The sequence below is a fragment of the Pleurodeles waltl genome, chromosome 8 (assembly GCF_031143425.1).
Source record: "Pleurodeles waltl isolate 20211129_DDA chromosome 8, aPleWal1.hap1.20221129, whole genome shotgun sequence".
NCBI lineage: Eukaryota > Metazoa > Chordata > Amphibia > Caudata > Salamandridae > Pleurodeles > Pleurodeles waltl.
In genome coordinates, this window is record NC_090447.1 from 1,489,687,509 (window position 1) to 1,489,700,128 (window position 12,620).

A 12,620-nucleotide genomic window follows, 5' to 3' on the forward strand; every position below is an offset into this window, starting at 1 on the left:
AAGGGCAGTCATTGAACACTGCAGCAGGAAGCACAGTTTTTTCCGTTTTTCCAGAGGGTATGAATGTCTCAAACTGACTACACGGCAAGAAGTACCTGGATCCATCAGTGTACCTAATGCTGCCGAAAGAGTGCTTCTATAGCAATGCATGGGCAGTTGTGTCCATTCAGGGCACTCACAGTGCATTTCTCTCTGTCTGTGCCATATTCACTCTTCCATCTGCTATCCCTTCCCAGGTGCCAATCACATTTTTCTTGTCTGGCATGTTAGTTCTTCCCTTTTTTACTCACCCTCTCTTCAGTTTCTCCCATAACCATCATTATGCTACCTTTCGTTCATTTCTCCCTTCTTCACTTCAGGCATATAGTTCTCTCTCAACTCGCACTTTCTATCTCCTGTATATCTGTCTGACCCTCACCAAGTCTCCTGTGTGCTCTATACCACCCCTCCTCCCTTCGAAGTTTGCTCTCCTCTGCCACCCCTTCTCAGCGCCATTTACTCTTTAGATTCCCCATTCCATTAACTCCACTCTGCTCGTTCTGCCTATCCATACAACTCACACAACCCCGTTCCCACCTCCTACTCACCTCTGCTTCATCCTCCTACTTCTGCATTGCCTCCTCCATTTGCCTCAACTTTCAATCACAATCTCACTCTACAGGACTCCACACACTGCTCGTATCTTTCCACCATGGCTTCCTCTTCACAAGCTTATCAAACTGTGCACCGCACCAGAAACATTAAGTGTTGACAGTCCCACAAACCCACACACTAACGACTGCACTATTGCTCTTCCTATGCTTATTCTGTGTGCGAGGAATAGTGTACTGCTGCCACCTACGTCAGTGGCTCTGTGTATGTGAGGGAAGCTTGCCCTGCTGTTGCATCTGCTGCTGTACTTGTTCTGTGTGTGTAGGAAATGGTGCCCTGCTGCCTAGGACAGTGGCACTGTGCATGTGAGGGAAGCTTGCACTGCTGTTACACCTACTGCTGTACTTGTTCTGTGTGTGAGGACTGGCGCCCTGCTGCCTAGGACAGTGGCACTGTGCATGTGAGGGAAGCTTGCACTGCTGTTACACCTACTGCTGTACTTGTTCTGTGTGTGAGGACTGGCTCCCTGCTGCCTAGGACAGTGGCACTGTGCATGTGAGGGAAGCTTGCACTGCTGTTACACCTACTGCTGTACTTGTTCTGTGTGTGAGGACTGGTGCCCTGCTGCCTAGGACAGTGGCACTGTGCATGTGAGGGAAGCTTGCACTGCTGTTACACCTACTGCTGTACTTGTTCTGTGTGTGAGGACTGGCGCCCTGCTGCCTAGGACAGTGGCACTGTGCATGTGAGGGAAGCTTGCACTGCTGTTACACCTACTGCTGTACTTGTTCTGTGTGTGAGGACTGGCTCCCTGCTGCCTAGGACAGTGGCACTGTGCATGTGAGGGAAGCTTGCACTGCTGTTACACCTACTGCTGTACTTGTTCTGTGTGTGAGGACTGGTGCCCTGCTGCCTAGGACAGTGGCACTGTGCATGTGAGGGAAGCTTGCACTGCTGTTACACCTACTGCTGTACTTGTTCTGTGTGTGAGGAATGGCGCCCTGCTGCCTAGGATAGTGGCACTGTGCATATGAAGGAAGCTTGCACTGCTGTTACTCCTACTGCTGTACTTGTTGTGTGTGTGAGGAATGGCGCCCTGCTGCCTAGGATAGTGGCACTGTGCATGTGAGGGAAGCTTGCACTGCTGTTACACCTACTGCTATACTTGTTCTGTGTTGAAGGAATGGTGCACTGCTGCCTAAGCCAGTGGCCCTGTGTATGTGAGGGAAGCGTACGAGGCTGCTGCAAATGCTGCTGTACCTTGTGTGAGGAATGTTGCACTGCTCATGCCCAGGCCAGTGACTGTGCATGTGAGGAAAGCTTACACTGCTGTTGCTTCTGTTGCTGTACTTGAGTGTGAGGAATGGTGCACTGTTACTGCCTATATCAGTGGCATTATGTATGCGAAGGAAGCTTGTGCTGCTGTTCCATCTGCTGCTGTACTTGTTCTGTTTGCGCTGAAGTATTCATGCTTTTATCTGTGCTGCGTCTGTTTTTGGTTTGGGAGAGAACCTTTCCTTGCTGAAGCAACACAAAAAGATGATGGTTGGAATGTTTAACACTGTCACACATTCACCCCAGTCACACATCTGGGTTTAATCCATTGGTATCTTGCTCGCCACGTCACCCCAATTTGGACCCACCACACGCAAATATGTCTTGATCCTGTTCCCCATGGGAACAGTTCATTCCGAACTGCCAGGCCCTCCCTTGACCAGGAACATGCATCCTGGGACCAGTTTCGGGGTATCACCCCTCATCAGCCAGGCTAGCTTGAATCCATTGGTGCAGTGAGCACAGGGCCCACGTCTGGGCATACCCTAGCCACTTAAGATAACTTTATCAACACAAAAGGATGATGGACGGAAAGCCGAACATTGCCACACATTCTACCCCAGTCACAGATCGTTTCCTTGCTGCCTTGTACACCTTATTTACAGTAAGAAAGGCTGTACTGCTGATGCTCGTGCTGTTCTATACTGTGTCTTACTGGAGCTCTGGAAGAGTCAATGCTGTTTTCCTGTTTAACTAACTTTACCTTAACCCCTTAGGGGCCCAGGACGTAACAGTAACATCCTGGGCAGCCCTGCTCTGGTGCCCAGGACGTAACTGTTACGTCCTGCTACCGGCCCTCAGGAGAAGCGCTAGCACTCCCCTCAAGGGACTGGCACCCCCTCACACCCTGGGCAGGGATTGAAGGGGAATCTCTTCCCCTTCGCCCCCGCCACCCCGTGGTGTCTGATGACCTCAGCGCGCAAATGCGCGCTGACCTCAGAGACTGACCCCTCCGCGCTGGAAGCTCAGCTTCCAGCACGGTTAGGAGGAGAAATGCAAAAGCCATAACCCCACCCCCAAATAAATGGCGCCAAAGTTGTTCTGCCCACCGGTGGGCAGATGGGACAATTACCCCCGATCCACTCCCCTGGGGGGAAGAAAGCCTACTAGATGACCGGTAATTTTTTTTAAAAATTGTGGGTTGGTGGCTACCAACCAGTATGGGCATGGTTATGCCCCTACCCCAACTGAAGGGTTAGCAGTCTTTCAGCTCTACCCCGCACGCTAAAACCTCTTATCCCACAGTAAGCAACATTTGATTATTTTGGGTTCTGGTTTTACATTTGGGCCATGACAGCTTGTCTAACTCTCAAAATCGTCCCACTTGGAATGCTGAGCTCTGCACATTTTGGACTCTGGGACGCTGCCATGTAGAAAAATTCACAAGACCAAGACACATCTGAAAACTAAACATCTGGGTGAGACCAGGGTGGTGTGCTTCACATGCACCCGCACCATTTTCTTACCCACAATGCCCTCCAAACGTCCAACTTTGCTGGAAATCACAATTTTTTTCCCCACATTTCTGTGATTGAACCTTCCGAAATCTGAAGGAAATTCTTAACACCCAGCATTGTCGCATCTATACTGATAAAAATTCTGCCCCACTTGTCAGCCTCAAAATGTTTTTGTTCAAACTGTGCTTTTGGACCCGCTTTGGTTCCCCCTCAATTTCGACATGTTTTTGGCTCTTCCCCGTCACAGGCACTTGGCCCACCTACACAGGTGAAGTATCATTTTTACCGGGAGACTGAGGGGAATGTTGGGTGGTAGGAAATTTGTCCTGGTGCAGTGATCCCACATATATTTTTTTAGCTAAATTTGAGGTTTGCTGAGTATTCTGGGTAAGGAAACACTGGAGGATCCACGCAAGTTGCACCTCCCTGGACTCCCTCAGGTGCCTAGTTTTCAGAAATATGACTGCTGAGCCTAGGACCAAAAACGCAAGGCACACTACCCCTTGCACCCCCACACCCTCAACCCCTCCTCCCTCTCTGCGCAAAAACAGGTAGTTTTGTATTTGATAATTTTGATGTGTCCACATAGCATTTTGGGATACTACCTTTCGAGGGCACTAGGCCTACCCACACAAGTGAGGTACCATTTTTATCGGGAGACTTGGGGGGAACACAGAATAAAATAACAAGTGTTATTGCCCCTTGTCTTTCTCTACATTTTTTCCTTCCAAATGTAAGTATGTGTAAAAAAGACGTCGGTTTCAGAAATGCCCTGTAATTCACATGCTAGTATGGGGACCCCGGAATTCAGAGATGTGCAAATAACCACTGCCTGTCAACACCTTATCTTGTGCCCATTTTGGAAATACAAAGGTTTCCCTGATAACTATTTTTCAGTCTTTATATTCCACCAAATGAATTGTTGTATACCCGGTATACAATGAAAACCCTTTGCAAGGTGAAGCTCATTTATTGGCTCTGGGTACTCAAGGTTCTTGATGAACCTACAAGCCCTATATATCCCCGCAACCAGAAGAGTCGAGCAGACGTAACGGTATATTGCTTTCAAAATTATGACATCACAGGAAAAAGTTAAAGTAAAACGTGGAGAAAAGTGGCTGGTTTTTTTCACCTCATTTTCAATATTTTTTTTTTATTTCACCTGTTTATTTTCTATAGGAAAACCTTGTAGGATCTACACCATGGGTACTCACAAACATTTTTCCAGGGGCCAAAAGGTTTGGTTTGTGATGTGCCCGAGGGCCTCATCAATGCCAACGTAATGGTGGTCGGGCGAGGGGGTTGGGAGGACTGGCGGTTAAATATTGCTAGGCGAAGCAAAGGATATACATCTAGTGGCTGAACTGAGCAATATGAAACTAGAAAACCTGGGATTAATCTTGGCATTCCCACTGTTACAAATTGTGTGATCGGGGGCAATTGCTTTATTTTAGGTTCAGGGTCTGCATCGTACAAATCTGCTTCTGTGTTTGATTTAATAAACTACAATGTTGTTCATCTATAATAGGAACCCAGTTCACTCAAAAAGTGCACATCGCACCTGACTTGCTTGTTTAATTCACTATTGGCATATTTGGAGGGTAGAGGTGAAAATGTATGTTTCTAAATTCCTGTTGGAAAAATATCGCATTTAAATTAATACTTCTCATTGTAGTGATACAATAAATTATACTTAGGTGAACTGGACTGCATGTTAACTTAATACACTTCTTGAATTTTGAAGTGACTGTTATATTTTTACACTTTTGCTAGCAAGATGTCTTTAAAAGTGAACTTGCTTCTAAAGTGAAGCTCAGGACTCCTTGGTTACTTCCTTTCCTTAACACCAGTTAACCTTGAAATAAACGATTGCCTCGCTATTTACGATCGAGTGACCAGCAACCCTGTATTCCTCTAGCCCAGGGAGCCGCATGTAAAGGTCAAGGGGGCCGCATGCAGCCCCTGGCCATACTTTGAGTATCCATGATCTACACAAATGACCCCTTGCTGAATTCAGAATTTTGTCTACTTGTCAGAAATGTTTAGCTTTCCGGGATCCAGCATTGGTTTCACACCCAGTTCTGTCACTAACTTGAAGGAGGCTAAAAGCTCAAAATATAGTAAAAATGGGGTATGTCCCAGTAAAATGCCAAAATTGTGTTGGAAAATGTGGTTTTCCGATTCAAGTCTGCCTGTTCCTCAACACTGGGAAGATGGTGATTTTAGCACTGCAAACCCTTTGTTGATGCCATTTTCAGGGGAAAAACCCACAAGCCGCCTTCTGCAGCCCTTTTCCCATTTTTTTTAAACAAAATTTTCCACTGTATTTTGGATAATTTCTTGGTCTCCTCCAGGGGAGCCCACAAGCTCCGAGTACCTCTAGAATCCCTAGGATGTTGGGAAAAAAACAACGCAAATTTGGCGTGGATAGCTTATGTGGACAAAAAGTTATGAGGGTTTAAGCGTGAACTGCCCCAAATAGCCGAAAAAAGTTCTGGCACCTGAGGGGGAAAAGGCCTGGCAGCGAAGGGGTTAAGGTAAAGTATAATGCAGTCTGAGCAAGGACTTTGGGCCATATGTACGAAAGCTTTTTCCCATAGGCACAGAATGGGTAAAATCCTTTGATACATCTGGCCCTTAGTTTCAATAATTTTTCTACCCGCATTCTGAAACAACTGAATGTTACCTAAAGCAAACAGAGGAATAAGAGTCAAGATAGGTAGGCCATTCAGGTGTTGGTCACCAACTGTTTCCGTGGAAGGTCTGCCAATGCCGAAGATAGATGGCAGCATGGGCATGCTCTAGTGGGCAAGATTGGTTGTGATGACAGCAGCTTTACTGCTCTTGTTGATCTGATAGGGGTTTGCACTATGGAAAAACCTAAATTAAATCTCTTTTGAAACAGAGCCATCTGTACCTCAGCAGCACACAGCAGATACAAAACGCTGGACACCCAACAGTGCGCACAATCCTATTCCCATCACCTCAGGAATAAAGGGAGGAGGAATCATTCAGGGTGCAGAAACTCATAATCCAGGGAGACTGATTGGAAACAAAAATGTACTTTACCTAACAGATCTTAGTGGTTACACATAGCACCAAGATTTGGCTGAGAAGAGTTCCAACTTTAAGAATAGATCACTGCCTATTGCAATTCTATTTAGACCAGGGCCCTGAAGATTAAAGGTCACAGTCAGTTGCGGATCGTTCACGGGTGAGGTTGGGGTTGCTGCATGCCACTCCTCCGTCTCTGCGCTGCAAACACAGGCTCCCAGCCTGCCCTGCGGTCAATCCTGAAGCTGCTTAAAGCAGCATCAGGATTGGCTGGGATCGTCCAGAGGCTGGAGAGAGGCTACTGCGCATGTGTGTTTGGCCGGCTAAAGACGCATGCACTCTGAGGGGGAGCACTCCCCCTCACTGCTCATCACCCCTGTGGCCGTCCTTTTACCAAAAAACTATAATCAACACAGTTTATTATCATTGTTTGGTAAAAGGTTTGCAGCTGCTGCTGTTGGCGGTGGTGGGCTTGAGGTTGAGGGGAAGATGGTGGGGGTAACACTCCCCCACCCTAATGGAGGAGCCGCCCCTGGTCACAGCTACAGAGCGTGTAGGCTAGTGGTCAGACCATGCAACAAAATGTGCTTATTTGTTTGGATCGGTTTATTGTCAACCATTCTCATTGTAAACGTACCTGCCACTCTATCCTCAGATGTCAGCTATGTATCTTGTTGCAATGTTCACTGTTCAGCTTCCCACTGGAGTTAGGTGTGGGTTTTACAAATCCTGCTAATAAACTCAATTGGGAGGAGGCCAGAATACCTAAAGGAACGTGGTGTGCCCTGCACAACACAGGCTGCAATCTAAAACCAAGCGCAGAAAGGCTAATTGCCCAGTTCACAATTAACCATACAAAAGAGGGGGTGAATCTTCAGAGTTGTTAGTCATTGCCATTAAACACCATGAGCCCAGAAGCTAGGACTGAACTCGTTCTGCAGTTTTCCAGAAAGGCTCTTTTTCACAGACTAGGCTACATCAAAGCGACAAATAACCTCCAAACCCCCTACCCACCCTGCACGGATCATTGTCATGTCCCAATAACAAAATCAGAAGCAAGACACCCCAGTCAACTTCTCATTGCAATCGACCAGGTATAGCAACCAACCAAAATCAGCAAATACAGCCTTTTCAATTCCAGAGCTTCCAAATAAAGCCCATGATGCAAATGATCAAGTTTTGGGCACAAGTAAGAAAACGAGAGGCTGCTGCACACAGGTTTAAATGCCTCTCACCACATGCAGCGGTCTTAGTATGTGACGCAACCTTGGGAGCTTCCATCAAGTTTCAATTGATCACCTCTCACAGAAGAAACGCTCAGGACCTTCAACTTGGAATCCCATTTGATAGCTGAAAACTGATTCTACAGCTGTTGAAAGCAGAGCTTTGCAGGCCAGTACTGAGCACGATTGTGTGCCTTCCCCTGAAGGACACTGCAAATGTCATTCTTGAAACAAGCATTTGCAATGCACTAGATCTCACATTTGTTATTTACAGTGCCAATAGCTCTAACTCTAACAATGTCTTTTAATGATGTGTTTATGTTTGAGGGTAGTGGATGTATGGACAGAGACATGGCTGTAGCACTGTCTAGAGGAGTAAGAATAGGGAATGGCCACTGGGAACAGGGACACAGCTGCAGCACTGCCTAGAGGACTTAGACTGGAAGAGTTACCGACGGCACCAGAGAAGCAGCTGCAGCACTGTCTAGGGGAGTAAGAATGAGGAATTACCGCTGGAACCAGAGAAGCAGCTGCAGCATTGTCTGGAGGACTGAGGATAAGGAATTACAGAAGGGACTAGAGGAACAGCTTGCAGCATTGTCTAGAGGGCTTAGAATGAGGAATTACTGACCGAACCAGAGAAGCAGCGAGCAGCACTTCCTAGAGGACTTAGAATGAGGAATTACCAATGGGACCAGAGACACAGCTGCAGCATTGCCTACAGCACTAAGAGTGAGGAATTACCACTGGGACCAAAGAAGCAGTGGCAGAATTCTCTAGAGGACTAAGAATGAGGAATTACCACTGGGACCAAAGAAGCAGCTGCAGAATTCTCTAGAGGACTAAGAATGAGGGATTACTACTGGGACCAGAGAAGCAGCTGCAGCACTGTGGAGTACTTAAAAAAACTGGGCAGACACTAAGCCTGACACGAGTCCTTAACAACTTACACTAAGTTTCAGTGATAGAGGTAAATGATTTATGAGCAATACCTATCTACACTCACCGAAGAAGAAACAGATCACAATTTTAACTATGAAATTCGGAATTATTACTAAATTAGGAAAAGGTCATGGCAGTACTCTACAGCTCCTCAACGGCGTCCTGGGTGAACCTTTTTCAGCGATAAACCACAGCATGTTGCGAAGAACTGCAGCTAATGCTGCCTGGCTGCCCACCTAATGCCGGGCGGGCGGCGGAGCCAGTCATTATGAAGGACCAATGTGGCTCGCTGCTTCTTTACATTTCCTTCTAAAACTCGCCGTTTTCTTGGTTCAGAGCGTGAAACAAAGGCACGCTGGAGCCTAGGGAGACAGGTCGGGGCGTCTCTCGAAAGGCCGAGCGACCTCCAACATTAAGGCAGAAGATCAAGCTGTCCAGAAGCCTCGAGCCATGTGTGAAAAGAAGTCCCCTCCATCCCAAGTCTTGCACGTAATGAACAACGAGGCACGTGATCTTCCAAAACACAGGGCGAACGCGAATTTTGGAAGAGAAAGGTAACAAGGAGAAGGGGGAGAGCCCATCACATGCTGCAACAGGAGGAAGCGAGACCGTAGTGTGATGGCCAACAAAAACGTTCCCTTCGTGAAACCGCCTGGGAGCACACAATGCTGTACTCAGTCTACGGGCTTAGAGCTAGTTGTACAACTATTTTAACAAATTTTAAGCTGAACGAGATGAGGTTTTCCTGCGTGCCTTCCAGTAGAATCTCGACACGCCGGTAAACATCCGTTTCCCAAAACCTCAAATCGTATCATGCAATCCACCACTAGATGGCAGCATGCAACAAAGCTAGGATACCGACCCCATGCTACCTTACGGACCTCAAGCAGCACTGATTTTAACAATTGTCCGCGCAGAAGGATTAACAGCATTGGGTCTTCAAAGCCCAGAGCACGCCCAGCGTTATTCCGATTAAAAAATACTTAAGGTTGCCCAAAGAAATGAAAATGTTTGCCCACCCACACTCAAGTGGACGTCTGTACAATGCACACAAAGATGAAGAGACTAAACTACCGGAGATACTACCCCACCAGTGAAGCACACAAAACTTGGGACGCAAGTGAAAGCCAGACTCCGCCCATGCAGAGCCCCTCATCATCGTGAAGCCAGGAGAGCGGTAACAGAAGCAAACATCTTCTGGGATTAGTTTAGGAGTCAAGTGCTCAAGCCAATTACATTTGAAACAGACGGATCAGCCAAAGGGACCTTTCTGAAGCCAGGACCTGAGGCTAAGGGAGGGTGCAAATCACTGTCCGAGCTGCAGACAGGCACAAGGAAACCAACTAAGCATACAACACCTGAGCTCCAAAAATACAGAGAAAAACAGGAGCAGTGAGCGATAACCAGGTACGCAACACAACGCCTTGGCTGCAGATGTGAACCTCGGGTCCTGAGCACAGGGGTCCTTCATACTTGTTAACTGTCCAGGCCACTGCCCGAGTATCCCACACCTCTCCACGTCACCATCAAGAGTCACACAACAGAGGCAAGAACAGCGCCAAATACAACCAGCCGAAACAAACCCACACAACCGAAGCGGATCAGGAGTGGAGTCAACAGAAGGGACGAGAGTCGCAGATAGACACCAGCATCCCAAACACAGAAGATCCATTCCTGGCCGCCACAATGAAGGTGCAACAGGACAGAGGGAAGGCAGAGGGGTTGCAGCTCATGGGTGGAATCTGGATCATCTGCGTAAAGGAAGGAATGATGGATGGAAAATTGATTTTCTAATATAGCGAAGATACTGGTGGCAATACCCACTCAGGTGTGAGGATTGGGCAGGGAGTGTATGAGAGCTGCTACCCGGAGGGGTTGCTGCAGCCCTCTGGGTGGCCAGCACAGGTTCACATGGTACAGCTTCCGCTTTCAACACTGCTGTCATGATGCCCGGGTGAGCGGCATTGTAAAGACTCAGACATGAAGCGCAGGGTAACAGGACCTCCAGCTGTACCCAGGAGGCACACAGCACCACTGGATCCAACCACACTCAAACTCTTACCTTGACGTAGATCATCGGGAGGGTCTGTTTGGCTCGACTGTAATGTCTGGCAACTCTGTATACCGTTTCGGGCACATAATCTAGCACCAAGTTGAGATACACCTCATCTTTCTGGAAGAAAAAAAAATAGATGTTTAAATACAGGTGTCCTTAGTGAAAAAGCCGCGTAAAATTTTAACAAGAGGGGACCGGAGTACAATCATCAACACTGTGGAATGGAGAAGCGTAAAAGATAAAAAATGCGCAGGTTGTCCTTTAGTACCGGGGTTACCGGTGTGAGTGCTGCTTCTTATCGAAGGAAGGCACCTAATAACTGGAGCCCATTAGGCATTGAACACTGGTGTGAATTCAAGAGGACAGGCCATTACTTGATGGCACTGCTAGACGTCCCCCTCGCACATGCGCAAACATCAATTAGTTACAACGGGAAAGCTCGCATAAATCTCACTTACCACACAAGATGATCAAATAAATATAAACACCAGATCTTGATTCAAATACATATCAAAGAGAATAAATCCTCTGGTCATGACTTCATGACTCGGCTGTGATATTAAGTGTAATAAAGTGACCAATGGTGCTTGTACTGTGTGCACCGTGTCATTCCACAGCCTTTGCTACTGCGAACAGTTCATTTGAACAAGTATCAGAGCTGTGCTTCCCAAACGTTTTAGGACAATTACCCAATTTTTAAAATGACAAATGTTCGTGATCCACCTAGCTTTAACGGAAATGAGGTAGGGTTGCTTTTTTAATGTAAAAATAAACATGCTTTTAAAAAGCTATGAAATACCAACACAACCTATTTGCACTTTATGTTCTTCCGTATCAGCAATTGTTCTTAAATGTCACAACCTTGACCATGACCTTCAATATGTCTATATGTGACTGTGGCCAAGATATTGATCTGCCCATAAACGTGGCAGATGGTGAACTCCACAGGAACTAGAACACATTTCAGATTGGGGTGGTAGCCTGTGGTATCTGTGCCCCAAAATCACAAGGTGTCTGACTGCTGAAATATTCTGAAATGTGCACAGTTCATTTACAGAAATGTACATTTTGTTGTGTTACAAATAAGGCATCATATAACCTTTCCTTTCACACTCCATGCACCTCAACATGATTGTCACATAGTTCACTTTAAAAACTTCTCTCACTGTGCAGTCAAAGAAATAAAAGTAAACACCAAACTCCACGCTAAAGAATAAAAAGCAATTTGTCAGAACACACAGCCTGACATTTCACCGCTATCTTTGAAGCACAGCAAAAGTGACAAGATAAACAGAAAATCTAAAGGCATCTATTTATTGCTCTTTCATGACCCACCAGAAATCGGTGGCGACCAACCAGTGTGTTGCGACCCACAGTTTAGGTTTAGGTGGATGCAGAAGCAACACAGGGGAGGGTGGGAGGCACATGGAAGAAACACAGGGGAGGATTCGGGTGATGTTAAAACAAAGGGAGGGCTACAGGGACACAGAAGCAACAAGGGGGAGACAGACGCAATACAGGGGTTGGAGGGCACAAGTGGAGAGGGATATAAAAGCAATACAGGGGTTGTGGGCCACAGGTGGGGGAGAGGAACAACGCAGGGAAGCAATGAGGAGAGGCACACAGGTGAGTGCAAGAGTAAGGGGGCTAGGGAGTACCACTCGGGCAGTTGAGACCAACACAAAGTGCAGAGGGAGAGTACTACATGAGGGAGAGACAAAAAAGTAGAGCTTGAAAGAGATGCCAGCCAAGTGATGTTATTGTAAAGAAGCAATGCTCAATGGGAGGGGCAAACATGCGACTGACAAGCTGGGACACGTAAGAAAGAGGCAAATGAGAGTGACAGGAAAGACAACCAGTGTTAAGGAATGGGTGTGTTTGAAGCCCCTCTGTTTTTGGTAACCTACGATATGCCTCCCAACAGACATGTGCTGTCTAGTAGGCTGGACCTAAAAGTAAGGC

The 12,620-nt window shown here is 46.9% G+C and overlaps 1 protein-coding gene across 4 annotated transcripts in view; it reads right to left on the reverse strand.

Moving 5' to 3' along the window:
• GSK3B (glycogen synthase kinase 3 beta) overlaps positions 1 to 12,620 on the reverse strand; it is a 376,205-nt gene that overhangs the window by 96,166 nt on the left and 267,419 nt on the right. For all 4 annotated transcript variants that reach the window (XM_069202693.1, XM_069202692.1, XM_069202691.1 and 1 more), the window contains exon 4: positions 10,665 to 10,775. In XM_069202693.1, the coding sequence (XP_069058794.1) occupies positions 10,665 to 10,775 (111 nt within the window). The remainder of the gene's footprint in view (positions 1 to 10,664; positions 10,776 to 12,620) is intronic.